The sequence below is a fragment of the Ochotona curzoniae genome, unplaced genomic scaffold, assembly GCF_017591425.1.
Source record: "Ochotona curzoniae isolate NIBS_2020 unplaced genomic scaffold, NIBS_Ocur_1.0 scaffold_4701, whole genome shotgun sequence".
NCBI lineage: Eukaryota > Metazoa > Chordata > Mammalia > Lagomorpha > Ochotonidae > Ochotona > Ochotona curzoniae.
The window spans coordinates 50,488,352-50,508,500 of NW_024467122.1; the positions used below are offsets into that span (position 1 = coordinate 50,488,352).

The window sequence follows — 20,149 nt, forward strand, 5'->3', positions numbered from 1 at the left end:
GAAGATCTTCTTCTCTGTCTCTCCTCTTTGTATATCTGCCTTTCTAATAAAAATAAATAAATCTTAAAAAAAAAAAAAAAAAGAGTTGGCTTTTCTAAAGCCTGCTTCAAACATTCTAAATGCTACATGAACTTACCACCAGATTATACACACGGACAGTTTTATCCGCTGAGCAAGTATACAGTAAGTTCCCAAATATCTGGATTGCATTCACAGCAGCCTGGTGCCCTTCAAAGCTCCCTTCTGTGGGCTCATCATCATCTCCTGGCTCTGAGGATATTTCTAGAAAGTACGGACAGATTTCAGAGACATGGCTACCAATCAAAACCATTATACCATACAGAGGTTCCCAGATTAAACCAAAAAGACCTTCTACAGTCTAGTTTTCCTAGCAAAGTCCTGTATTTCCTTGGAAGATTTTTAACAATCCTAGAATAAAAGACAGCATGGCAGGCCTTCATGCAGAAGGTTTATTTTGCTGAAGAAGTTTTTAAACCCAAGCATCTTCCCCTCACCCCCCAATGGAAGTTTCCATCAATTTGGGAAAATCCCTTGCAGAATGAGCATCTAAAGGACAGCTGAGAGGCACCTGTACCTCGCCATTATTTCCCCTTGCTGCCAGTTATTTCCTTGAGTAAGACACTGAAGCAGTTTCTTCTTAAAGCAAAAATCCCTGCAGCCAATGAAACCTAAATGCTAATCAGCTGAACACAGCTGGGAGCCGGATAAGACAGGAAGAACTGCCAAGGCCAGGACTGGAGGACTTAAGGATGCCAGGACTGCCCATCAACACAATCCCCTTTGGGACTGCCCCCACCCCCTCCCATTAGGTTACACAAATAAAGTAAAATCCTGACTCTAACATGCATCAGCCATTATTCCCCACAGTTAAATGTAAATTAAACTGAATGACAAATACCTGAAGAGTTCTTAGATACTTTTATAGAAGTGATTACTGTTTGAGTTTCTGCCACACTGCAAAAATAATAGCAAAAGTGTTCTCTTAGTATATATGTGGAAAGGATAGGTAGTAAATATCTCCTAACTCTAAAATTTTTTTCTAAACAATGGGCAATAGATCAGCTTCTCTATTAAAATTTCTCCCTGAAGGGAAGGATGAATATTTAGCACAAAGTAAAACCTTTTCCGACAAGGGTTGGTTCTTCCATATCATAACTCCTGCTATAGTTACATAAATCTCATTTCTAAGCAAATATTGATTCAAAACTAAAAGCTTTCTTTGTTTGTTTTTGTTTTTTTAAAGAAGACTGGGGCAGGCATTTTAGCATAACCATTAAGTTACCCTTGGGGTGCCTGCACTTGAAGTCACATTGACCCTGCTCTTGATCGAGGAGGGAGCAGATGACGATTCAGTGTCTGGGTTCCCACCACCCTTGTGGCCTCACCAGCCCTTAGTGTTGTCAGCAGCTGGGTGGTAAAACAACCAATCTCTATCTCCCTGCCTTTCGAATTAAATGGGGGGGAAAAAAAAGGATTGGTGAGAGCTATTCTGACTGAACCAATGCAACCTCCTCACCTTACGTGGATGCCATCTTTATGGCGAGTGACAATCTCACTGGTAGAGCTAACTTCATCACATCCAGAACGAGAAGTTTCCAGCGAGTTTGGCTCTGTAGTGTTCCAGGTATCCTTTTTGGATGGGCTGTCTGGTTTCTCCTCTCCAGACTCAGAGGATTCGATTGGTATCACTTCCAGAGGAAGGTTATTAATTTCCAGGACTTCCAGGGACGAGTCACTGTCGGGCTCATCTCGGACACTGTCCTGCTCCAGACCAGCTCTGCTGTCTTCCCAAGTGGATGTCGTTACTTTCCCTCCTTTGGTTAACTTCCCGCTTTTAACCTTCCTCACGGGTTTCGCGGTAAACACATCCTGCTCGGTGTCACTGTTCTCAGGAACACGGGTGGCACGCAGAGTTTTCTTCTTCCGAAGTTTCTTCTTTTTCTTGTTCACCTTTGTGTCGGCTGATGTCAGGGTGGATTCAGCCTGCTGCTCAGGCTGGTCAACTGGGGAGTGGGGTTCCTTCTCCAACGAGGTTTCGGCAGTAAAAGATAATCTTGGGAAAGAACTGGTACAGGCTTCAGACCCAATGTTGCCTTTGGTTGGTTCTTCACGTCCTTTATTTATACTAGGAAGACTAGACGATTGGGAGGAGGGAGAGTTTTCTCTGTCCCTGATGCTTTCTTGCTCCACAGACAACTTGAGTTCTTGGCTAGGCTCATGGAAACTTTCTGTTAGCCCTGAGAAGGGCAACGTTGCGGTCATGACGGGGTAAGCGGGAGAACTATCGCTCATCTCTCCTGAATCGAGAAGAAAAAAATTACTGCGTCCTTTTTGTGTTTGCTGTTTATTTTCACAAACTAAACACGTCACTGACTGGATCTCTACCAGACATCGGGGATACATGCACAAAACCACGGCTGTTAGGGCTGTTGTCACAGGCCTCTGGGACCTGCAGGACACGCTCCTGTTGGAGCGCTTACTCTTCTCCTATCAACCCCACAAAAAACATGCGTGTCATTGTCCCTATGGAAGCTTCTTGTGGACAAGGACTGCTTCTATCCATCTTGTTTTCTCATTTAAGATGTTCATATAGCCAATGCTATTGTATTAGGAGACACATATTTACCTGACTAAAGCACACTTTTATGTCTTAGCAATTTGTCACTATACATTTTACCTACACATCATCCAATTTTTGCTACACACTAATAGTTAAAAAGCCAGCTGACTTAAAAATGTCCTCTTTCTTTAACTCAGTTGTTTCATGTCTAGGAATTTTAATTCATGAAATACAAATATACTGGAAGACACATTACACAGCACAAGAAAGGCTGAAATAATATGTAATAAGGTAACATCTACAATTTCAGTTTTCCAACTTTTCACAAAGGATATAACTTCAACCCCATGCACAAAAACCGAACTCATGCACGTGTCCTAATAAAAGTGTTAATACAAAGTCAACTCAGTAACACTAGATTGGAGAAAATCAGGAAGAGGTTACTGATATTTAAATTCTCTAAAGTCTTTTAAAAGAATGACCCTGAATGAAAGAGATTTCAATGAAAATTAGGATAACTTTTGTTTTTTCATGGCAAGTATAGTTTCACGCCACTCAAACCGTTGCCCTAGTCCCACTGCAGGGATACCCTTCATCTAGAGAAAAGTTTACATACTCTGAGCTTGCAGTAATCCCTTGGACACATGGCAGGCAGAGCCTTGTGACACAGCATTCGGATTCTCTTCTTGTTCGGGAGACATGGGCTCTTGTTTAATATGAACTGATGAGTCTGGAGCAGGGACACTGCCATGGGCTGGCAAGGTGGATGTGTTGACTTGGAGAGGGGCTCCCGTGGATGAGGGAGACGCGAGGGACGATGGTGGTTCCAGAAACGCTGGGTGAAAAGGTGTCGGCAGCAGTGTGGCGTCAGCAGATGTCTGAGACCTACTGTTCCTTTGTTCTCGTGTGAGGCTGCAGGGTACCTGGTCTGGGTGCTCAGAGGGTTCATATGTTTCTAGAATAGGATCCAGAAATACAAACAAATGTAAAAATCTGGAAAGCCACTGGTTTCTCAGTGAATACGTGTTTTTAGAGATTAGAAGACAGTTTTAAATCAATGTATTAAATAAATGTGATAACCTATACAACTATCATCAAGATGTCAGAACATATTTCAACATTCAAACTTCAAAATTTTAAGTGATTTATCTCGTTATCTCATATAGGTAGGTACTCATAGAAAAGCCAAGAGTGGAAGCTAGTCTTGTGATGACTAATTTAAAGCTCTTCTCTTAAGACACTGTCTCTCTGGCTAGGCATTTTTGCGGATACATAGTCTATGGGCTTTTCCAGAGCAGGACAGAACCAGAGAAGAACAGAAATCATGACGTATCTGTAAGTACCCATTACTCTGCTCTACAGGGTAAAATTGTAGTAAGACACAGAGGCCCCATCCCACCAGACATTCTCTGAATACCTTGCAATCCCTGTAGAATCTGTATTCTTTGGGTCCTCAGTGCACTCATCTCCACAGTGATCTAAAAATAAAGTATTCCGTTAAGCATGCTGAAATCCAACTTGAAAGACAAATCCACTTTCATCACACCTTCTGTCTGTTGTCACCTGCTGTTTGAGCATAAGCAGTCTCTGAACTTCAATGTAAGCTGTCTGAAGTGCTGCCCGCGCTTGCACAAGGTTGTTATCCATGCACTGTAGTGATTTACTTAGTTCTTCCTCCCTTAAAGAAATATTCAGCAGCTGGTCAACCTGAGAACGTTCTGCAAGAAATCAGATGGTTTAATACTGAAATTTATCTTTAATAATACAACTCCTCAAAAAATGAGCTGAACTGATTATTCTTTCTAATAGGTCATATTAGAGATCTATTGATTTTCACAGAACATGTATTGAAGGTAATATCAAAGCTAGAAACTAAAAATTGAGAACTGGTAGGCTGTAGGTTCAAGTACACTATTACTCTGTACTGTCTTACCTAATTACCTTCCACCAAATACCTTTACAGGTGAAATCCATGTTCTAGGCAAATCAGCTTTGAGGTGGTATGTTCCATTCTTTTGGTATGCCATTCTTTTCACACAGGGCTTTTGCTTAGATCAAGAGTAAGATCTAGGCTGCTGGCTCTCTCCTCCTCCTAACCTTTATTTTTCCAGTCTGTTAACTCAAAATAGTTCTGCTTATTACAGAAAGCTTCCTGAGGAAATACTGCTTTGATAGAATACATTTAAATGTTCTACTATGTGTATGTATTCCAACACCTGTGTGCTAAACTTCACACCCACACATCAACTATGATATCCCAACTTAAGTGTCTCAAGGGTCCTTCAAGCAATGAATCCAAACGGCAATCTGCCATCTTTCTATACTTTCAACTTACTCCCATTGGGGAATTTTCTATCTCTACTAACGGTATCATCATTTATCCAGGCTAAAACTGGAGCCACCCTTGACACCTCCTCCCTCATTTATCACATCCATTTGCCACCCCACTCTGTGACATGACTCACTTTCTGCTTATACTGCAACTCGATTTAAGTCAACAGAAAGTCAAGAGTCAGAAGCATTATCAGTGAGAGAAAAACTGTTCATATCTACCCTTTGAAATTCCATTAAAAAGGTAACCAAGACACCTCAAAAACAGAAAATGGGAAAAACGGCTACTTATATGTTACTAAGAGGCATAAAATACTAAATATCCTGTTGCTTTCATCCCACCTAAAAGGCCAATGAGATTTTCTCACTTTACAATATATTAACTGTATTAACCGAGATATATTCACTGTAACTTACAGCTGTATGCGACCAATTTCTGCTATTGTTATAAATGGATGTTGTGGGAAATCAAGCTTTTCTCTACCCTTCAGCCAGGCAGCAATAATTCAAAGAAACGATACACAGATCATTAGTGTTTGATCACTGCGAGTTACATTCCAGGTCAAGTTGTAAAAAGGCTAATGTGCTATTAACACAATGCTCTGCCAGAATATTCCGCACCATACCTTTCTTTCCTTTAATTTTTCTTCTTTTGTTCTTTCTCTCAAGACTTGGGAGTTCAGGAGAAGATCCATCCTGGAAGGATAAGACAAGTGGAAAATACTATATAGGTAAAAGCTGTCACGTGAGAGAGGTAAAAACAATCAGTTCCAAGATGGCCAGACACTGCTCATCAGGTCCCACACACAAGGTACAAACTGAAGTACTACTTGAATGAAAGTACTGATCTAAACAAACAAAACAAAAAGGTGGAAAATAAAATTTAAAAAACAAACTAAACTATTTGTGAGGTAAAACAAAGATATCCTCTGGTCATAAGACAACTGTTAGCATAAAAGTCTGTTTTCAAGTTTTCAAAAATGTCTGCTACATAGTATTCAGTTCAGAGGAATCCAGGAGGAAGCCAAGTTCTTAGCTACTCCGTGTACATATTTTCCCAAAGGACCAGAATCTAGACTGTATCACTACCAAGAGCTTTTTCAGCAAGGGGGCCTGAGAAGGCAAGGCAATATAAACGACAAAGAGGCATCAGACAGGGAGTGAACCAGCAGATGGAACACCTTCTTTCTCTGCAACTCCTTCTCTCTGTAAATCTGCCTCTCTGATAAAAATAAATCTTTAAAAAGAAAGGAAGAGAAAAAAAAAAAAGAGGGAAAATATTAAAGGGCCAGGCTGTGTAATGGTCCAAAGCTAGAGTTACAGGGACTAAAAATATATATACACTATGCTCGTAGATATGTACTCTAGTAGTATTAAATCACCTTAATACGATGCCTAGTAGTTGGGGCTCATCCAGGTCCTATAAACACAACAGAATTCCTTTCTCCAGCAGAAGTACAGAATGCAGCTATGGAAACATTAAGTTATAGCTGAAGATAAGACTTAGCCTTGGTCAGGTGATAAAACCACCACTGGCTTGGAGATTAATTTTAAAGATGACCTCATATTTTCCTAGTACTGTACATTCATATCAGGTTACACTGAATTTAGCAGAATTACTCAATGCAAACAACCAGTAGGATAAAAGAGCCTCGTAATTCTGCTATTCTGGAGTGGAGAGTGTCAATCTCAGATGCCCAGAAAAATTCAACAGTACATTTTCCTTATAAACAACCAAGCTGGCACAGAGATAATTTACCAAAAATACACAGGAATTGTACTCACTCCGGTGGCTCTTCGTTTCTTCCTAATACTCGGGCAATCGTTTTGTTCAGCACCAGAGGTACAGCTGCTGTCTGTGGCTGCATCCGCTAAGCTGGAGCTTGCCAGGGCTAAGGATGCATCCGATGGTGAGTTTCTTTCTCTTTTACTCTCCTGAGCAGTCTGACGCTCGCATGGTGGTGTAGACCTTTCCTGGCTGCCCAAGTCTTCAGCTGAGTGCACTGCGGGCATTATCCGGTCAGAGGGTACTTGTGCACTGGGTTCATCTGCTCTCAGGGTGGTGCCCAGAGACGTCGCTTCCTGTTTAAGGCGCAGCATTCCTTTAGGACTCTGTGCAGCCGCCAGTGAGTTATTCAGCGACACAACCTGCTGGGGCTCATTTTCTTTGCTCCCAGTTTCCTCAGTGAAGAAGCTATACATGGAAGGTGCCCTGTCCACAATCACACTGCTCTCAGAAAGGCTTCGCTTCCTCGCCAAGCCAGGAGAGGAAGAGATGGAAATGCCTTCCCAATGGAATCCTTCTCGATCAGACAGATCAGGTTCCCCATCCAAATCTAAGGTCTCCTGCTCATTTTGAACCAGGGGTACCATTTCTATACCGAACCTTAAGGGAAAAGAAAAAAAAAACATGAACCAGATGTGGTTGAGGAGGATGCACACTATTTAATGTGCCAGGCTTCACTAAATACTGAGGACACAAAAACAAGTTAAGATGGGTCTTGTCTTCAAGGAACTCCCAGATCCTTACACAGCTATGAGAATACAGGTAAGGGAGTAAAAGTTGTAGGTTTGATTCCAAGTGCAGTTGTAAAGCTGTGACAGCAACAACAAAAGCAATTGTTAAGCACTCAAATTAAAAAAAAAAAACAAACACCTTTCATTGAACACTCAAGCCAGGCATTATGCTAACAATCTTTATACTTCTCGAGTACTACTCACGAGTGTAGTAAAGAAAAAAGGAGCAGAGCAAATCCATTATTTCAACAACAGAAAGGTAGTGTGCCATCAGTTCCAGACAGAAGGTAACGGGAGTGGTTACAGTTCAAAGTCCTACCACTCATCCCTAAACTAACACCTGGAAAGATATGGATTCACAGATACATTGCTTGGTGAACTTGCTCTCTCTAGCCCCTTTAGATGGTTTTCCCCTATAACTCCGCTGCATTTCTGAGAAGTATGGGGGCTTCTATTTTAACTGGCATTTCCTGCTAGTGAACATTTTATTTCATTTGTCATAGAACAGTACTCTAATAGTAAACAAAACTAGCCATTTACAATGGGTATTTTTGATAAGCATTTAACTTAATGAAGCAAGCAGAATTCCGTTGCCCAAGGTCAAAGGGTAACTTAAAAAGAAAAAAACAAAAAGAAAGAATCCAGCCATTGTGGTAGCTGAGGAATGAACCAATGGGTGGAACTTTTTGTGTCTCAAATAAATGAAACAGAATTTTACAAATTAATAGAACACAAGAGAGAAAGAAAACTAGATACTGAAGAAAGGCACCAAACCTGGGTAGGCCTTTGCCCAGCTCTTGTTTTTTCTTGGTTACTTGCTGAATGACCTGCTCCCAGTTGACGTTTCTCCGAGACGCGTTGAGGATCTGCCGTAGAGTTGGCTTGAGTCCAGATTCCTTGTCTGTCTCACTCTTTCGATGACCACTAATGTTGCGAATTCGGCGAGCACTGTTGAGATTCGGCTCGGGGAGGTGGGTTCCGGTTTTGCTCTTCAAACTGATGTGCCGGGTTAGATCTCTCTGGAGTGAGGCAGGAAAGCCAAGCTTGCTTAGTTCAGGCAGAAGGGAGCCTGAGGGCTGACCGCTATCGTCCTTTGGGAGCTCTCCGTCCAAGCTGGCGATCTCAAAGCCTTCTGTTTCGTCAGATCTGTGACATTTAACGGAGTCATCAACCTGTGCATCCTCTAGGGAGGTTTTCAAGTCTAACAGTAAGCTATGGTGTGGGCTGGGTGCGGAAGTCACTGGCAACTCAGACTCTTTCTGGAGGGGTGTGGAGCTACGTGGGGAACCAGACAGATTTTTAGGGGTCTTCAGGACTTGGTTTTCTCCCTCCTTCTCATCAGAAGCCTGACTGCTACAGGATAGAACTTGTGCCGTGGAAGAACCCAGGGATCCAGGCTTTGTTCTGTGCTTTTCCTTGTGGGATGTCTCCCCATCACTTTCGTCTCCTAATGCGCGCACCTGGAGCTCGATCTTCAGAGACCCTCTTTCTGACTCCTCTACGTTCCGGCTCATTTTTGCATAGTTCTTGGTCCTTTTAGAACTGCTGAGCAGTGGAGTTTGCAGTGACTCCTGACACTGCAGCACCTCTTTGGCTTTTCGTAATGTATCATTCAAACTGTCATGGGGTTTCTTAGGAGGGCCACACTTACTTTTATTCCCCTTTGAAGTACGAGGACATGAACCATGCAATTTGGAACTGGAAGAACCATGATTATTTTCCTTAGTAGGTTTGTTCAAGGGATTCAAGTATTCTCTGGGCAAAAAAGAATTTCTTTTGGTGTTCTTTGAGGGATTCTTTGAATCCTGCTTTTGAGGAACTGATTTAGTGGCTGGCCTTAGAGGGGGCGGGGACTTCATTGCTGGCATCTTATTGGAGTTGTGTTCACACTCAGGTTTTTCTGTAACAGCACACTCTCTCACCCCCTCACAGGAAGCGGTGCAGTCAGAAGTGGCTTTGTGACTAAGAGACCCAGTAGGTATTTCTTTTTGTGCTGACATTAGGAAATTACTTTTACCAGCTTGAGGGTCTTGCATTCCTGTGGGTATTAAACTAATATCAGACAAAGGTTTATCTGTCTTTTCTGAATTGTTACCACTGACTTCTTTCAGAGCTGACTGTGGATCCAGAGTCTTCTGGGAGGGATATGGCGTCCAGCGATGCTGCTTTTCCCTTGTTACATTACTATTCTTTCCACCAGTTTTGGAAGCTGCAGTGTCAGTCTGTTTAGTGGTTTGGCTTTCCAGTTGTTCGAAGTTGAAGTTAAGTAAGTTTTCTGAAGGATACTTATCACTTGTAAATCCTTCAGAAGAACCTCCATATGCAACAACTGTACCCACTTTATCACTTTCTTGCCACTGCCAATTATATCTCTCCTGACCGTACAGGCTTGCCTTACCAGATTTCTTGTTCCATGGCACGGTCTTATCTTCCTTTTGAGAGTTAGAGTTTCTGTTCCACCCTGGTTGAAATCTGTCTCTAGAGCCACTGTAATTCCAGTTATTTGTGCTACGTACACTGGATTTCCAGTTTCCATTACTGCTGTTCATATGCCAACTGGAAAAACCACCTGTTCCTTCAAAATGCCAACTGGAATTCCTTCCTGATCCATTATGATTCCAATCTACTAATCCACTATTTGGATGCCAGCTACTCCCAGGGTTACTATGGCTGTGAAACCAATTCAGGGAGACTCCTGAAACATCCTTATGCCATCCAGAACGTCCTCTTGCTCCACTGTTCCTCAAGTGAGAAAAACTGTTTAACCTGTTACTGTTAAAGCCATCATTCTTCCATGTCCAATCCCACTGTGGAGGTCCACGGTGATGCCTGCCTGCTTGACTATAACTCTCTCTATCTTGGTAAGGGAGTCGATCTTCTCGTCTCCTTTGGGGTCGTCTATCATCAGAGTTTATTTCTTGGCTGCTCTTGGAAGGTTCATTTTGTCTGTAAGAAAAAGAGTTTCTCATTAATGATTTAAAGGCATTCACAAGCTTCCTTTAAGGGCATTATCCTTCATCCTTTCTTCTACCATCCTCTCTGCTAAGAGTACATAACAGAGCCTATTTTTATATCTATGAGATAGTTAAATTTATATTTCTCAACTCATTAGCTTAAACTATTTCCCCTGTACCACCAATTATGTTAAAAGTTGGCCAATGTTCATTCCTCTTCCTTTCTTTGATGTGCTTTTTTGTTGTTGTTGTTTCAAGAATCCAACTAATATTTTACATTTATGGAGCTTTTTGATTTTTTAAATTTTTATTAAAAATCTCGACCATGCCAGGACAGGTGGAGCAGCCAGGACTCAAACTGGCTCCCAATGGGATATCAATATTGCAGGTGGCAGCTTGGCCTATACTGGCTATTTCCCAGCCTCATGGATCTTTCTTAAAATAAAAACAATATCGCTATGGTTAGTTATCATAGTTAATAAAATACTATTTCAGTTTAAGTTCTTTCTGCAAAACGTGGAGCGGCTGACACTGTGGCGTTGTAAGCTGAGGCACTGATATTCTATATGGGCACCAGTTTTACTCCCAACTGCTCCACTTTCAATCCAGCTCCTTGCTAATGGCCTAGGGAAAGCAGCACAGTATTAGAGATTTGGTCCTGGGCAGAAGATTCCACTCCATTCCTAACCACTAGACCTGGATAGAATTAGATATCCAGGGCCAGCATGGTAGCCTAGGGCTAACCTCGCCTTGAACATGCTAGGATCCCGTATGGGTGTCAGTTCTTATCCCGGTGGCCCCGCTTCCCATCCAGCTCCCTGCTTGTGGCCTGGAAAAGCAATTGAAGACGACCCAAAGCCTTTGGACCCTGCACCAATGTGGGAGACCAGGAAGAGGCTCTTGGCTCCTGGTTTCGCATAAGCTTAGCTCCAGCCACTGTGAGTGATCACTTGGGGAGTGAATCAGCAGACAGAAGATCTTCCTCTCTGTCTCTCCTTCTCTCTGTATATCTGACTTTGTGATAAAAATAATATAAATCTTTTTTTTTAAAGATTTATTTTATTTTTATTGGAAAGGCGGATATACAGAGAGGAGAGACAGAGAGGAAGATCTTCCGTCCGATGATTCACTCCCCAAGTGAGCGCAACAGCCGGTGCTATGCCGATCTGAAGCCAGGAGCCTCATCCAGGTCTCCCACGCGGGTGCAGGGTCCCAAAGCCTTGGGCCGTCCTCGACTGCTTTCCCGGGCCACAAGCGGGGAGCTGGATGGGAAGAGGGGTCGCCAGGATTAGAACTGGCGCCCATATGGGATCCCAGGCGTGCAAGGTGAGGACCTTAACCACTGCGCCACCGCGCCGGGCCCAATAATATAAATCTTAAAAAAAATTGAATCTTCTAAACTAGTTTGGTTTCTTTCCCTAAACTAGATTTAAACCTTAAACCAAGCACTGACTTTAACTCGCTTTTTTTTTCTTTTACAAATTGAATTATAACTTCATTTAACTAAAACTTCACTCACTTAACACTACAAAGAACCACCCTTTCTAGGGTAGGGCATTTAGCCTAGTGGAATGTCTGCATCCTGATTTTAGCCGCCTCTACCTCTGGGATACAGAGGTAACAGCTCAAGGAATGGGTTCCTGCCACTTGTGTAAGCACAAGGACTGAGTGCACATTTCGGGCATAAGCCAGCACATGGGGTATGCAAAAGCTGTCTCTACCTGGAAAGAACTAAATTAAAGAAAACAGTTCTGGGGTAGACAGCCAACAGTTGGGATGTGGGTGAGATTCCTGTCCCCTGTTGAGTGCCTGTGTCTGGCACAAATACCTGGCTCTGATTCTGACTCCAACTTCCTGTTAATGCAGACCTTGGGAAGGAGCTGTGAGAGCTCAACAAACTATGCCCCTGACACTCCAGGGTGAGACACAGACTGCACCTTGGCTCAGCTTGGGAAGCATTTGGGGAGGGAGCTAGCACATGGGAATATTCTCTTGAACTGTTTTCTTAGAAAAAAAAAATTGTTATAATCACTTCTCAACAGGAGACCTTCTGTTCCCAAGTAACACGTTATTACACATACCACAAGATTGTAAAGAAAAAAAAAATCATTAACCAAATTGCTTTTACCTTTTATTTCTAAGCAGCGGACAATTCTGGTATCCAAGGAGATCACTGTCTTAGCTATACTAATATAATTAGTAATAAGATAATTGGTAAAAAAAAAAAATCATTCATGAAGTATATTTTCTAGGTCATCATGAACTGGTTACACTGAGGGAATAACAGCATTTAGTCAAACTCACAGCCCACCCCTCACCCCCAAAATCTTAGTTTAAAATTTCCTAAGGAAAAAAAAATCAAGAAGAAATAAGTAGACAATTTTATAAACATGTCACCGAGGCCTATCAAAAGACTCAAATAGTAACTATGAGAGGAATGTCTGATCTACTCAGATTCTCTTTTACTCTCTGACTTAATGTCCAGTCACTGACACAGATAAGCTAATAACGGAACTAGCGGGTAAGAACAAGCAGCAGCTCATCTCCTAGGGGCTCCAGCACCTAACCCAGAACAAAGTGAAAATACAGCTATATTAAAAGCATGGAGAATGTGTGAAAGAGTAAGCAACTGAATAATTTAAGAACTAATGCTGCTATGTTTTTAAAACTACAGAAAAGCCTCCTTCAGACCCTTGTTCAAATACAACTTTAACACAGAGTAAAAACTATACACTTCCTTTGTATATCCAAACCTCTAATTAAAAATAACCACTCTCTGAGAAGGAGTTCTAACATTTCACTTTAGAATTTGAAATATTTCTCATCATCATGTCACAGTACTTCGAAACTAATTCTGCCGTAATTGGTTTCCCCACTTTCACTTCCACCTAAAAATGTCTGCTTTGATTAAACTCTTTAGACTATAAAACAGTCAAAACACAGTGCCCAACACACGAATGTACAAATGTAAACATGAAATCATGCACCACACAACCTACAGTCATCTGGCACAAATCAAAAATAAAAACGTATTCAGTAAATATTTATAGATTTATTGAGAGTGAACCAATCACCATAGAAGTCACTGAGATTTCAAGGAGAAACTAAATTTGACAGAAGCATCATGCTAATTCACATCCAGTAAAAACCTATTTCCTTGGCTATGTTACTTTGGCAATAGGAAATACCATATTCAATGAGGCTTATACTCTAATACCTTTCCACAAGAATAAAAGTAGTTCAAAACCTGGTTAACAACATAATAAAATTTTCAAATATGTAACTAAAGCTAGTTATGTAAGGACAATATTCATTTTGGTTAATGTTAAGCAAATAGTACTCAAATAACAGAGAATGCATTCCACCGCCTTTTTATTCATCGCATAGCAACCTCAAGCAACGCCTCATAACTAAATTTACCTGTGACATGCTGAAGAGTATAAAAATGTAAAATGTATTCTATAATCTATACGGTGTTCTGTGACAAGATGAGCTTCTTAAGGAAAACTGAAATCCTTACTTACCGACTTTGTTCTTTCCTTTGTTTTATTAACTGAACAAGTTCCTTGTCAAAATACTCTTCTTCCTCTTCATTTTCCTTTCCATCATCTTCTCTTTCCTGGGCATCAACCTTATCTTTGTGCAACTGGCTAGAAATGTGCTTTGCATACGCGGAGAGACCCACTTCTGTGACCCCGCACACGCGGCACTCATGACTGCTGTCCCTAGGGAAAGAGGGAGATGAAGGACATTCAATCCTCCCCACTGGCATGGCAAACTCAGCAGGTCTGTTACAGGTTCCTCTGAAATACACTGCACCCTTGGATGCAATGAAAAATTAGTGCTAGCCAATTCCAATGCTCCTTTCATCCACTTTTAATAAACTGTTTGAGAAGTTACTTTGGAAATGAATTCAAGATTATTTTCCAGCAATCAAGAGGCAATACGCTTGAGGTTAAGGTAGTACTTGGGGAGGAGAAATCGTCTTGAATTGCTGTACTTAAAATCTTGCCAGAGGAAACATGGTGAAAGGGGAGGCAGGGCAGGGGGCTCAGAGCAAACCCAAGTTGCCCTGGAGCACACCCATGATGCCAGCTGCACTCAAGGGCCCGGTGACAAGGCCTCCCTTTTCATCTCCTGCTGCGGCGGTTCCATCCAGTCAAAGCTAAGGGGTGGAGAACAGAGGGGGTGGCAAGGCCAATCCCGAGGGGGTAACTCGATCTGAACAGCTGGAACTCTGCCTGGAATGCCAAGATTCCGGACCAGGGGCAACTGATAGACCCAAGCAAACTTTTTTGGTCTGGATGATACATGTGATCCACATGCTGCTTCAGAAGGGCTTATTTTAAAGAGAATGGAAAGCATTTCGGTTGTAGGAGGCGAACAGCTGTTGTCAGGCAACTGTTTTTTCTCAAGTTTCAGAAAATGCCATAGAAAGAAAGAAAAGAGAAAGCTTGAAGAAAAAAAAGTAAAACCAGGTTTTCAGGTAAACAGGGCAGACATCTTTTTTTCTTAATACATTAAATGGTATATCTCAAACTGGCCACAGTCTAGAATCATGGCCAGAGTTATGGTAAATAATAATAATAATAATAACAACTGCTTTTTAAGTTCCTTAATCCTTTGCGTGGACTGGCTGTCGTTCAGGAGGAATATTTGAACACTAGAGTTACAGAACAGTAGTAACCATTTCAAATCCAACTAGCTAGCCGCCTTAAGTCTGCATCATGCATCTTGAGTTCACACTCGTGACATTTTTGCACTTTCTATGCCAATCTATAACAACAATAACAAAAGACAATCTGTCTTCGGCCAGATAGCCATACATGCACATCTCTTCATCTTTCCCTCGCATTCAGCCAAACAACACAAGGGCAGAATTTGTATGAATTAACCAGAAGAGACCCTCAAAACTCAGCACCTCATTTAGCAGAAGATGACCATCATTACACATTACCCAAGTGTTCAACAAAAAACAAAACACAACAACAACTTACCAAGCAACTACAGAATTCCAGAAGTTATGCTAAGATTATGGTCAGTGCTGCAATTACTTCCATAATACCTAGTCAGTTTAAAAAACAAAGCTGTTTCGTACTTTGTGGGGATCACGAAGACTGCCTCACAAAGAGAAAATTTTTAGGCTTTTACCTGTTTTTAGGGCTTTGCAAACTCAAAGTCTGATGTTGCAGAAAAAACGTGAAATGCTTATTTCACTTCTATTTCTTTGCAAGGCAGAGACAGTGACATTGAACTTCCCAAATGCCTGTAATAGCCAAGGCTGCATCAGGATTCGGATTCAGGAGCAGAGAACTACATCCAGCTCTCCAACATAGGGGCAGGAACCATCTTCTGCCTCCTTCACAGGAACATTCATAGGGGGCTGGATTAGAAATAGCCAGGATTGGAGAGACACTCTCTCATATGGAATGCCACCGCAAGTGGTAGTTTAAGCTGCTGCACCATCATGCTGGTTCCCCTCAGGATCTATAAAATGCTACATTGTATACTGCAGTACCAAGATCATCATTCTTAGTGGTAATTTAATGTAACGTATAAAGAGTAAATTCCTGATTTTACCCCTATATCTAATATGTAGAGAATTTTCCCTATGTACAAAATATCAGAATTCTAAGAATCAAGAATCCTCTCTTGGGGTAACCCTTGTGGCACAGTGAGCAAAGCTACCACTTGTGGTGCTGGCATCCCAGATATATTCCAGTTAGTGTCCTGGCTGCTCCACCTCCAATTCAGTTCCTTACCTATTGCCTGGAAAAGCAGCAGAGGATGGCTCAGGTCCTTGGGATCCTGCACCCCTACCAGAAACTCAGAAGAAGCTGCTTGCTTCTGCCCTTAGACCGGCCCAGCTCTGGCCATTGTGGCCATTTGAGGAGTGAACCAGTGGATGGAAGACCTCTCTGTTTCTCCCTCTAAATCTTTCAAGTAAATAAACAAGCCTGTTAAACTGCTGTACTTAAAATCATGCCAGAGTGAAAGCGGAAGTAGGGCAGGGGCTCAAAGTTGCTCTAAAATAACAGAAAAACACCTTCCCTCCCTAAAGACACAATTGATTTTTTTAAATGAAAGAATTTTAAAGTAGGTAAAATCCAGGCCCAGTGTGGTAGCATAGTGGCCAAAGTCCTTGCCTTACATGCATCAGGTTCCCATATAGGAACTGGTTTATGTCCCAGCTGCTCCGCTCCCATCCAGCCCCCTGCTTGTGGCCTAGGAAAGCAGTCAAAGGCGGCCCAAAGCCTTGGGACCCTGAACTCGCGTGGGAGACCTGGAGGCAGCTCCTGGCTTTGGATCTGCTCATTTCTGGCCATTTTGGCCACTTGGAGAATGAACCAGTGAACACAGGATCTTTTTCTCTGTCTTTCCTTCTCTCTTTGGATCTTTCCAATAAAAAAATGAATATATATTTTTTTTAACTTTTAAGATATGGAGCCAGAATGGTGGATCAGGAAGATAATCCTCCAGCTGTGGCTCTGGCATCCCATATGGACATGGGTTTCAGTCTCAGCTGCTCCACTTCCAATCTGGCTCCCTGCTTGTGGCCTGGGAAAGCAATTGAGGATGGCCCAAGGCCTTGGGACCCCGTACCAACATGGGAGATCTCTGCTTTTGACTTCAAATTGGCTCAACTCTGGCCACTGTGGCCACTTGGGGAGTAAACCAGCAGATGGGAAGATCTTTCTCTGTTTCTCCTCTCTGTAAATCTGATTTTTCAATAAAAAATAAATCTTTAAAAAATTTTTGTTGTTGTTGTTGAAGTCTAAGCCATGGTACACAAGTTACAGCGCCACCTGCAGTGACACCAGCATCCCATCTCAGAGCACCTGTAGGAGCCCCTGCTCTGCTTCCCATGAGGCTCCCTGCTGCCCTGGGAAAGCAGGGCCCTGTAATCATGTGGAGATCTTGGACCCTGGCTTCAGTCAGTCCACCAAGGCCATTTGGAGGTTAATCAGTGCACAAAATCTCTTCTCTCTCTCTCTCTCTCCTCTCTGGTACTCCTCCTCCTTTCCAATCAAATTAAATTATATATATATATATATATAGTGAAAATTTTTCAAAATAAATTAGAAAATATTTTTGCAAGGGTGTTGTAGCCCAGTGGGTTAATGGGCTGCTTGGGATGCCACACTCCACACTGGAGCACCTGGTTTAAGTCCAGGCTACTCTTGATCCAGCTCCCTCCAATAGCCCAAATCATTTGGGTTTCTACCATACACATGGGAGACCTGCACAGAGTTCCTAACCCTGGCTTTGACCTGGCCCAGTCCTGGTTGTCGCAGGCATTTGGAAAGTAAACTGGGCAGGCAACGGATGCTTGTGTGTGCCTTTCAAAGGAAAAATTAAAAACAGATATCACTAATGCTTTTCTTATCAACGAAATCTAGTTTTTTAAAAAAAGAGATAAACTTTACAAGATATTTTAAAAAGAGAGAATCTATATTTATAAAAACCACATTTTATGAAAATTCAAATGTGATTGGAGGTAACTATCACTCCTGTTCTGAATGCCGTAAGAATTCATGACTTCACATATGACATTTGAAAAGCTATATGCTTTTAAAAGTTCATAGCAAATTAAATAACTTACTTTTGTTATTTTCAAATTTTTTTCATTTTGTCTTCTATTTTTCTTTTAAAATTTTTTCTAAATATATTTGTTACATTCTATATAAGAACTAATTTATACAAATATAAAAAAAAAATTATGCTTTGCTTCTTAGCTAATAAAGGCAATGACCGTCCCCGGGGAGGTTACAGGAGGGCCCAAATTAGCCTCATCCTGCTCCACACAATTTCCTCTCCTGTGTGAAAGGCAAAGTCTTAAGATACTCGCTCCAGAAGGGCTTCTTTATTAAGCTTGTTCTAACTACCCCACAACAGCTGCTGGATAAATAAAGGTTTGAGCTTTTCGAATAGCATCTATCAGGAGAACTACTTATAGCCCGCACATCTGAACAAGTATATCAGCAAAAAGGGAAGACAGTTCTGGAGGTCCGTAACTATGTAACCAACAGGACAGTAACTTTTCATTCAAGATGTAATTCAAAATTTAAACACAGATATTCAATTCTAAACCAAAGCACAACCAACAACAACCATAAACACAATTGTAAAAACAGATAAACCCCTAACATCAGTAAGCAAATTTAGTAGCGGACATTCACCTTAAGCTCATGTCCCACACTGGAATGAACTAGTTTGTGAAAGTTCTAGCTTTCATCTCAAGTAATACTTTTGTTTGTTTTTTAAACCTAATAGCTAAGCATGAAATCTAAAGGAATGAGAAGACAACAAAAAGAGAAAGCATCAGGGAAAAGAAATAATGACTGGTAAGTACCTGACCACATGGTACAAACTGGTGATGACTGTCCTTACAGTGACGACTCCAAGTCATCAAATTTTGAGATTTTATAGTTTTGCTTTGTCTTAAAGTCATATATACAGAGAGGAAGATTTTTCCATCCGATGATTCACTCCCTAAGTGGCCGCAATGGCCGGAGCTGTGTCAATCCAAAGCCAGGAGCCAGGAACTTCCTCCAGGTTTCCCTTGTGGGTGCAGGGTCCCAAGGCTTTGGGCCATCCTCAATTGCTTTCCCAGACCACAAGCAGGGAGCTGGATGGGAAATAGGGCTGCAGGGATTAGAACCAGCGTCCATATGAGATTCCGGGCACATTCAAGGCAGACTTTAGCCACTACGCTACCATGCCAGGCCCTGAGATTTTACAGTTTTTTAAGAAAGCCATTTTGTCAGTTGTTTTTCTTATTATCAGCTTGCCTTTTCCCTTGTAATTTGTTGTAGTTCAGGGAACCACATCAAACACATTAGCTATACCTGTCTCACTGTGCTAAACACTATCTATTACACTCTATGTGAAAGACTGTAAGGAAAGCGCTTGTAGGCAACCAACACAAAGGTAAGGGGGTCTGTTATGGCATAACAAGTTAAGCTGCCATTTGCGATGACAGTGTCCCATAAAATATCAGCTCAAGTCCTGGCTCTGCCTCCAATCCAGCTCCTTGCTAATGCAACCAGAAAAGCAGAGGGAGATGGCTCCATGTGGGAGATCCAGATGAAGTTTCAGGTTTTCAGCTTTAGTATGAACCAGCCCAACCACTGTGGCTATAAGAAGTGAGGCACAGTGGCATAGCAAGCTCATCTTCTACTTGCAGCATCGGTTTGAGTTCTGGCTGCTCCACTTCTGATTCAGCTCTTTATTTATGGACTGGGAAAGCAGCAGAGGATGGCCCCAAGTCTTTGGGATCTTGCACCCATGTGGGAGATCCGGAATAAGCAACTGGCTTTGGACCAGCCCAGCTCTGGCAGATGCAGACATCTGGAGAGTGAACCAGTGAATGGAAGATCTCTCTTTCTGTAACTCTCCTTTCATGTAAAATAAATAAACCTTTTAAGATAAGCAAGTATATTGTATTCAACATTCATCTAAAATATTCATATATTATATGCCGTACATGAGTAAGCACAAAATTACTCTCTTCTGAATAGTCTGGATATTCAAGCTGAAATTTATATTGGAGGATCAAAAACTTTTAATGCTTTTTTCCTCATTATCTACTGTCCCAAATAACAAAGGGACACGGTTATGTTGTTTCCAAGTAGGAAGGAGGAACATGCTACAGAACAACACATATTGACATCTTGCTCAGTTATACTAACAAGAAAACAAAATGTAAGCATTAACATAAGTCCATGTAAGCACACACAAAAGTTCTCAACACGACGAAGAGCGG

The 20,149-nt window shown here is 41.7% G+C and overlaps 1 protein-coding gene across 6 annotated transcripts in view; it reads right to left on the minus strand.

Moving 5' to 3' along the window:
- ZNF106 (zinc finger protein 106) overlaps positions 1-20,149 on the minus strand; it is a 51,778-nt gene that overhangs the window by 12,946 nt on the left and 18,683 nt on the right. For 3 of the 6 annotated variants that reach the window (XM_040969976.1, XM_040969981.1, XM_040969980.1), the window contains 10 exons: positions 13,908-14,108; positions 8,204-10,375; positions 6,698-7,298; positions 5,539-5,608; positions 4,145-4,299; positions 3,999-4,059; positions 3,198-3,536; positions 1,538-2,318; positions 920-975; positions 137-282 (listed from right to left, as the gene is read on the minus strand). In XM_040969976.1, the coding sequence (XP_040825910.1) occupies positions 137-282; positions 920-975; positions 1,538-2,318; positions 3,198-3,536; positions 3,999-4,059; positions 4,145-4,299; positions 5,539-5,608; positions 6,698-7,298; positions 8,204-10,375; positions 13,908-14,108 (4,582 nt within the window). The remainder of the gene's footprint in view (positions 1-136; positions 283-919; positions 976-1,537; positions 2,319-3,197; positions 3,537-3,998; positions 4,060-4,144; positions 4,300-5,538; positions 5,609-6,697; positions 7,299-8,203; positions 10,376-13,907; positions 14,109-20,149) is intronic. The other 3 variants (XM_040969977.1, XM_040969979.1, XM_040969982.1) reach the window with 3 other exon arrangements.